The sequence below is a fragment of the Perissodus microlepis genome, chromosome 12 (assembly GCF_051167445.1).
Source record: "Perissodus microlepis isolate ML-2025 ecotype Zambia chromosome 12, ASM5116744v1, whole genome shotgun sequence".
Classification (NCBI taxonomy): domain Eukaryota; kingdom Metazoa; phylum Chordata; class Actinopteri; order Cichliformes; family Cichlidae; genus Perissodus; species Perissodus microlepis.
In genome coordinates this window covers 3,406,908-3,415,701 of record NC_140472.1, presented here as the reverse complement: position 1 = coordinate 3,415,701, position 8,794 = coordinate 3,406,908, and the positions used below count along the sequence as shown (strand labels likewise).

Here is an 8,794-nt window from a genome sequence, read left to right as displayed (position 1 = left end):
GATGAACTGATCATTGGAAACTTATTAACAAGTCATCAATTCTCAAGGAGCTCTGATCAATTCCTAAGCAAATTTTGAATGAACTTATCTTTAAATAACCATGAATGTTTAATTTGAAGATACTTATTAACTAACAATAATTATCATTTGTCACTGGTTCCATGCAAATAATCATGATTTTGTCACTTTGATCACATAAAATTTTATTATTACACACTGCATGACCTGGTGTGTTCTCCCATCTTATAATGTCTCCCAGTATAAACCAGGACAGGAAACTCTTTTCTTAGAGAGATGACTGTGGGTGTCACATTTGTGTTATCACCTGGAGCACACAGAGAACGTGGCTGTCACAACTTCTTTCATCTTCACATTTCAGGTGATGGTCACTTTGCTTCTACTAGCAAAAAAGAGGCCTGTCTGTCTTTGTGTGACAGCATAAATGACAGTCATAGGTTGCATGATGTGCATGGAGTCATAAGCAGTGTTGGGTAAGTTACTTTAAATTAGTAACTTAGTTACATTATTAGTTACTTCTATCAAAAGTAACTCAGTTACTTCAAGTTACTCGTTACTTTCAGAGTAACGTACGGTGGCCCTGAGAGGCCAAACGGACTGCAACTTCAGAAAACACTTGCAAAAAGAAAGACGCTGCACTGCAACTTCAAGATAAACGCTGCACTGCAAAAAGAAAAACGCTACAAAAAGAAAGATGCTGCACTGCAACTTCAAGAAAAACGCTGCACTGCAAAAAGGAAAAACGCTACAAAAAGAAAAACGCTGCAAAAAGAAAAGCGCTGCAAAAGCACACAAAGCACAACGGAAATAGGAAAAAAGACAACGGAAATGTTCCTGGGGAGACAATAACCCGACGGACCAGTTGCACGAACCAAAACATGTTAACCAGTGCGCTAGGACTGGGACACACTTCAAAGAAGTGGAGGAGAGGTAAATGTGTTGTAATCTCATGATTCTAATAATACTACAGATATGTTTGCAGTGTTTGGGAGTAACGAAATACATGTAACACTCACGTATTTAAAATACAAAATACGAGTAACTGTATTCCGTTAGTTACTGTGTAAATAGGTGGTATTCAGAATACAGTTTTTTTTGTTGAAATAAATAGATTACACATCATTATTTTCCTATTTCGTATGTTAGGCTATGCCCTCTCTATTTTTTGTTAATTCCACTCTAGTCGAAACCCAAACAAAACAAGCATTAAGAGGCTCTAATGCCTGTGTCTCAGTTTCGCGGCCCATGCCACCTCTACTTGCGGCAGTATAATGACATGACAAAATATTTTCAATAATTATTGTTCAAAAAATTAGTTAATATGAAGGCAATAGGCAGAGTATTACAGGCATAGCGATAAAGGATGTGCCCTCATGTAGTCCGTGCTGCAGGGAGAATGGACGTTAAGTTTCTGTGAGCCAGGGAGTGAGAAAAAGGAAAGTGGAAAAGTATGAGTTCTCACCTAGCAGAAAAGGGAGATGGAAGCATGTAAATATAATAATAACCACTGCAGCCAAAAACAGTGCCTGACGAGTCCAGATGTAAGTACACTGTTTAGACTCGACTGTACAATGTGTTTGTGTTTTCCTCCGAAACAATAAGTTCGGTTGAAGCAGCCTTTCAACGCCTCTCTGTCTCTCGCTAGCAAAGTTGACCAAAACTGTAAAGCTAGTTCCAGGTGCGAGCCAGACACTGAACCCCACGTATTAGCCAAAGGTCCCTTTACAACAGTTCGGAGCTGCAGAGAGATAGATAGATAGATAGATAGATAGATAGGTGTGTGTATATATATGAATATGACTGTTTTGTAAAATAAATTGCTAAAATCATACAACTCATGTTTTTCAGGTTAAGATGTATTGTCCATTCTGTGGATTCCAGTTTGAGAACTTGACAAAATTTTGCTGTTCCTGTGGAAAAGACATAAGTTTTGTACCAGCTAAAGATGCTTCCACAGAACAAGAACACTCAAGAGGTAATTTTTTCTGAACTTCCTGCTATTGTAACTCGTTCTATACGGAAAAAAGTTAAAAGGGCAAGATTTGTTCAGGTGTTTGTAATTTACAGATAGTGTCATAAATGAAAAAAAAAAAAGGAAAACTATAGACATCAGGTGTCATGTGACTAATAAATCTGCATTTCTGAAAGCAAAGACATTTTTCTGCTGGATGTGACTGTGGGGAAGAGGTAGATTTTTTTTGTGCATTATGTTCATATGTTTTTTGAATAATGACTTTTTCATGTTTGCTTTTGAATTATAAACAACGATAGACCAATAAAGAGTCTCTCTGTCTTTCACCCTTTTTTCCTGTTCAGCCAAGACAGTTGTTCAGCAGTTCTTCAAGTACCGTGAAGGTAAAGAGGCAGAAAGGAGGATGTTCTCAAAATCCAAAAAGAAATCAAAGAAAACAGTGAAGGTATAAATACAAAGTTTTTTAAATGTTAATCTGTTGTCTGACAACACTTTTCTAATATGTGACCACTTTTTTTTCCTAAAATGTAATCTAGATTTCTGTTGGGATCATGAACAAAAAGAGGACTGGCATGAGACCCATAAGAGGGAAATCACTACCATTACATGTTGACCCAAGCTGGTCATCTGAGAGGCTGTTGGGTGCTGCCATTAAAAAATTGAAAGCTTTCAACCAAGATATGAAAGATGTAGAATACATCCTGCTCTACCCTGATGGCTCTCAAATAAAAAATATTCCAGGAACTGACACACCCTTTACGATTGAACTCTACAAAGAGGCCGTTGGCAAGCCTTACCAAAGAATTACACTATTTGTCTGCACACTTGAGGACTTTTTGTCAGAATGTGAGTTAAATATAATTGCCATTAATTCTTTTTTATACTCATATTGTTAAAGATTACTGTGTTGAAGATTTTAACCAAAGTATTTCATACGTTCCCACAGATGTTAGTGTTTCAGAAGTTGAGGAGGATGATGAAGTTATCGTTAGGGTACCACCCGTTACGTCACCCCTCTCTGACACAGTGGTATGTAAATCTCAAGGATTCATTAGTTCGAGATGTTAGTGCTCTCAGTTCCGGCATAATGCATTCAATGTCTGGATATAAGACTAATATCATTCTATCGTTGTGTATATATAGTGGTAAGAATCTGAGCAGCCATAATCAACGAGTTTGGTGTTTGATGATTTTATCTGACAGCTTTGGTCAAGTCCAGAAAGCAGTACACCAGAGCCTATACGTCGGTAAGTTGGCTACCTTCTAGCACATTGATCTGGCCTCTGTGGCAGGTATATAAACATCTAATGTTCTTAACACTTTAATGTTAGCATTTGATGGCCACAAAAGCATGTTATGTCTTATAACATTTTCTTTTTATCATTGGATCTATATTTTATAGGTCAACTTCAATATCCCAAACATCTGATGTGCAAGTACATAATACTCTTTTGTATAACAATGTTGCATATTTAATTGTTAAGTTTCATTTGCATGCCATTACATCTGCAGTTGTTATGGTATTGTGTTGTGTTTGTGTTTATGCTGAAGGTTCAGTGTGGTACAGAATCTCAAATGGCATCCACATCAGGAGAACATACTACAAGTTACAAGTTAGTCTTAAGTTATAAAATTACATGATTTCCCCTAGGGATCAATGAAGTATTATGATTCAGATTGTGATTCTAAAATTTAAAAAATATGAAATGATATATCTTGTAAATAATTATAAAGTAATAAGCTCAGTGAAACCGTTTTTTGTTGTTGTTGTTGTTTTTTAATTATAGAGGTTCTCTATCTAATCCATAACTTGAGCAAATTCAGTCACAGTGAAGTACTTCAGACCCAACCCAGCCAAATGTAGAGCCAGAATTACTATTACATAATGTATTTTAATCTTCTGTTTTTACTCTCCTTTGACAGTATCTATACCAATATCTATGCACCTGTCGTTATTGACAGCAGTTCTTCAGATGCTGAGGGAGAGGAGTTGCAAAAGGAAAACTGGTAACTTTCATATCTCGAATAAGTACAATAAACCCATAGTGTGTGACTTGCAGTTAACCTATTTATCAAATATTTTTTTTTACTAAAAATAGTGCTGGGTACTGCTGCTATTTTTGATCCTAACCTTTTATAGGAGCAAACATAGCTTAACTTTTCCTGTGAAGTTATTCTGCTGATGATTGTATTCAGGAAAAAAAGATTCTTAAAATGATTTGGTTGCTGATGATTGTTCTTCAGATTACTATTTTGCTTTTTAAAATTAATTAACAGAAAAAGGCCAATTGATAAAGCAAGAAAAATTACTTAAAAGATATTAAACAAAAAAAAAATACATAAAGTGTAAATAGTGTAAATATTTTGTTGCTTTTCACTGACTCATTCTACAGTGATGAACCTGATGGATTGACGGCTGCAGATGTCATCTCAAATCTGGCTCTGAAGATCAACAAAACCTCCTGTAGCAGATTCAACATTAACCGAGCCAATGTCTGGGATGGTGCCTACCGAGGCTTCAGAAGGTCTTCATATAGTCCCAACTCTGGCATGATGGTGAAATTCTCTGATGATGTGGGGCTGGCTGAAGAGGCAATAGACACAGGTGGGCCTACTCGAGAATTTCTCACCCTTTTGATGGAAGCCATAAGGACGAGAAGAATATTCGAAGGAAAAGACTATGCCAAATATCTCACATTTCATAGTAAAGGTATCTATTTTTTTCACATTTTTTTCCATGGTCAAAATTACTTTATTATAATGAATTGTCTTTATCTTTAGCTGCAGATGAAAATGAATATTTCTACGTTGGAAGAATGATTGCAGTTTCCATTGTCCATGGTGGTCCAGGGCCATGTTGTTTATCTCCAAACTTCTTTATGTACCTTGTTGGAAAAGAAAAGACATCACCAATTGATGATATACCAGATGAAGAAATCAAGAAGGCTCTACTAGAGGTAAATTTGTGATGTTATGATTATGACAAACGCCAATAAATGCAAATTTTTAGTTTTAGTTATCCACTTAACATAATCTTGGTAACTAACTGATGCCTGAAATGATTACGGATTGTGTAATCCAAGACTGTGTTAAATTGCACATTAATAGACAGCATGCGAAGGATGTCACATGTGTATGTGTGTGTAATATATATTTTTCTCTTTAGATAAAGAATGCAACATCTCTAAGTGAGCTCCGAGTAATCTCAGAAAAACACTCAAGCATGCTCCAGACAGCAGGATGCTGTCGATTCATGAGGACACTGGAGGATAAGAAGAAGGTAGTAGCGGATTACATTCAGTGGTACTTCATCTACCGAAACCATCTTTCCATCCAAAGGTATAGAATTCAGACTATTATGTGCCCATTTTACAAAATCTTTTCAGAAGAATAAATTGTTACTTTTTTTTTATTCCCGTGAAATTTAAAGGACGGAAAAAACATATTCTAAATGCAAGACCTTTTTCAGGAGGACTTTTTTTTTTTGTAGCAGGATGAGTGTCTTAGCTAGATAAGAATGTTGTGCAGTTTTGCTTTCTTGCACAAATAACATTAAACATTTTATTAAAAATTAGACTGTTTTCTAGTTTCAGAAAGGGTCTAGCAACACTGGATTTTCTAAACGCCCTGGAACAGCATCCTTCACTCTTCTTCTCATTCATGTGCTACACTGAGACCAGGCTGACAGCTGATCTTCTTGAGAACATCTTCCATGTGCAATTTGGTCCACCTGGCAGCTCTAGGCGTCAAGAGGAGACAAGAGTACTAAGCTACTGGCAAGACTATCTGCTTTCTGTAGAAGGTATTCAATTTGGTTGAAAATGTTGAAATGAGTACATTTATGTCAGCAAAGTGTAATGGCACCTTTTTCCTGTTTATTATCATTAGAAATAACTTTTATTCTCTTTACATTTTCAGAGAGAAATGGAAGTCTGTCTCTTGAAGACATCCTTATGTTTGCAACTGGACTGAGAGAAATTCCTCCTGCAGCAATTCAGCCAAAGCCACAACTTCTTTTCCAGACCACTTCACGCTTCCCTGTAGCAGATGTCTGTGCAAATACTATCAAAATCCCAGTGTTACACAGTTATGAGGACTTCCAAGAAGCCATGGATTATGGCATCCAGAACTCTCCTGGGTTTGGGCTTCCCTAAGGTCCAAGTCCTTTTGCTTTTAAGCCACATTTATGGTTTTAGCAAACATTTGAAGTTTGTGATTTTAAAATCTGAAAATTTTGTTTCTAATAATTTATAATAATTTCTGTAAATCACATAAAGTTTAATGCATCGCAGAAAGTTCAATCAGGTTTTGGAATTTCAAAAGCATAGTATCATAGTGGGACAATTGAACAAGTTTGGCAATTTCTTAACACAGTGAAATATGTCTATGTAACAAAATAAAACATTTCTGAAGTATTCTAATGTACTGAGACACGCTAGTATAATAACACAGGGAAAAAAATCTGATAAATTCAGTTAAAAGGCTTTATTTAATCAAACACTTCTGTGTTTGATTACATTTTTTTGTAAGATATGCAAGTTGTTCTTGGAGTTTAAAAAAAAAAAAAAAAAAAAAAAGAAAAACCCACATAAATACAGGTCTCGCTGAATGCTTTTGTAAACCTTTGTTTGTAAAACAGATCTCCAAATTAATCAACGTGTTTGTTACAACACCTAATTAAAAGGAACAAGTTATTTTGTACAGTATGGTCTTTTGATTTCTTCAGGTAGAAAGCGTACACACTGAAAAGTTGACGGTAGTGAAACTATTTATATAAAAACTATGGTACTATTTTTTTCAATACTCATTAAAGTTGGTTTGTGACAATTAGTGTCAGTGGTAATTGTACCCACATCTAGCAGATGATTTTTACATTGACTTCTAAAGTCCAGTCATATTTTTGAGTGTTATATAATTTTCAACTGCAGTAGTCCAGTTGACTGGTCGAGGGAGCTCACTCTGTCTTTCCAAGTTTGTGAAATGAACCTGGAGATTGTCGTCCCCACATAGACTGTACTGAGAAGGTAGAATGTCATCAAACTGGTGCAGGATTTCTTGAGGCACTTGGAATCCACACTCTCTTCCACCATACCTTAGGTCAGTCAGAAAAATGAACAAATTCAGTCACTTCTCCATGTACTATCCTTCAAGGTTACAGCAAAAGCGCAAAGTCAATCTTATAATTAAAAGTCAGTTCTGGAAATTGTGATTTTAAAGAATCTTCATTATGCATATATATCTACATTTGTCATTTTTAGCCAAGATGTGATCCAAAGTTAAAATATGATTGTCTAACTTTTTTTTTTTTTTTTTTTTTTTTTTTTTTTGGAAAAAAATATAAAAATAAAACGTATGTGCATGAAGTCAGAGAACAGAACTAATGGCAAAACACAAGTAGCAGCTTTAATTTCTATTCAGCAAAAAGGTGAAAACAACAAAACACACTATTCAATTGCTAAAGTGTGTGTAATACCTGCTGTGAGTAACAGTTAGGGCAAATTGTTAAACCTAAATGACATACTGCTTACTTAACTCAAGTGGTTAGGTCAAGAAAGAAAAGAGTGCACATAAGGGATGGACTGTTCCTGAACCATTTTATAAATGAACAAAAGGTTTAATAACAGCAAGCTGGACAGGTATCCTGCACATACAATACACTATACTGAGGAAGAAAAATTTTAGTAAAACTATGAAATAAAATACATGGACTAAATACATACCTATGAGGCAGGTGATACATGGCTTCTGGTTTACCAGATGGACAACAAGATTGGCGCATAGGTCGGATGGTGTGAGTGTTCCAGAGATCTCTGTACTCGTCAAGCTCTTTTTGCAAGACATTGAGGAAGACATATCGTAGAAGGCATTTATGTTCATGACTGCCGTTGAAAAGATGCCTCTCCCTCAGGTCACTGAAGAGTTCAATCCAGAACTGAGTTCTAATGGTGGAATGACAAGGCATATAAAATTTAATAACACAAGTAATTCAATGTAATTGTCCTCTTTAAAAAAAAGTCGTAATCTTAAGAATATTGAAATGTGCGCAATTTCGTTCAAAGAAAAGCTTATTCACATGTTCTGAAGTGTTTCATCAATGCACTGCAGGAAAAAAAAAGCAACTTCACACAAATAACAAAATTTAACAAAATGATTAATCCTTCTGTTATTCCTGCATTTGGCGGTTGAACTTAAGAAAAGTTGTAATATACAGGTCTGTCCATATAAATGTACTATTTTGTTTCTACATGAACACTGAAGCTGTTATCACTTGTTAGATAACACACAGAAATCCAAAAGCTAGTGAAAACATCAGTATTTTTTTTTTTTTGGCACACAAAGTCGAAGAAATGTCTGAAACGAATGACCTCCTCTAACAAATTTCTGTCATGTTGGATCAATGTTCTTATATTACTCATATTACAGTTCTCAAATTTGAATAATCCCTTGTTCTTTTATTTATATGACTCCCTACAGGTAAACTATTTGATCTAGATGTTAGTTTGGTACTACGTAGGCACACAAATTTGAATAAATTTTACTCAATTTTAAATACATCAATCTTTACTGATGCCATTGCCTCTAGGATTTATAATAATTTATTAAAATGTCGAATGTCAGTTTGTTTGTTGTTTTTTATAGTTCCTTTTTAGGACTTTTGTGGAATGTCTGAGTAGGATTTTCTTTTTGAGTGTGTTGTTTTAATACAAACAAATGTCACTGGTATACCACACCATTTATTGTATTTTTTGAAGCAGTTGTGCATCACATGAAAAAAATGTGTAGGTGACTATGTTTTTCTTTGTT

At 35.2% G+C, this 8,794-nt stretch overlaps 1 protein-coding gene across 2 annotated transcripts; it reads left to right on the top strand.

Moving 5' to 3' along the window:
* The first annotated feature begins 872 nt into the window (after positions 1–872).
* Positions 873–6,334, top strand: LOC146375605 (G2/M phase-specific E3 ubiquitin-protein ligase-like). 2 transcript variants are annotated; one of them, XM_084947382.1, is made up of 14 exons: positions 873–948; positions 1,867–1,993; positions 2,335–2,435; positions 2,527–2,836; positions 2,937–3,019; positions 3,194–3,237; positions 3,393–3,426; positions 3,542–3,603; positions 3,914–3,997; positions 4,384–4,595; positions 4,772–4,947; positions 5,157–5,329; positions 5,578–5,792; positions 5,909–6,334. In XM_084947382.1, exons 2-14 carry the CDS (start codon positions 1,873–1,875, stop codon positions 6,142–6,144), a joined length of 1,851 nt encoding a protein of 616 aa, XP_084803508.1. In that variant the 5' UTR covers positions 873–948; positions 1,867–1,872; the 3' UTR covers positions 6,145–6,334. The 2 variants fall into 2 exon arrangements, with proteins under 2 accessions (XP_084803508.1, XP_084803507.1); XM_084947381.1 differs by having other exon boundaries at positions 4,384–4,700.
* Positions 6,335–8,794: the final 2,460 nt, after the last annotated feature.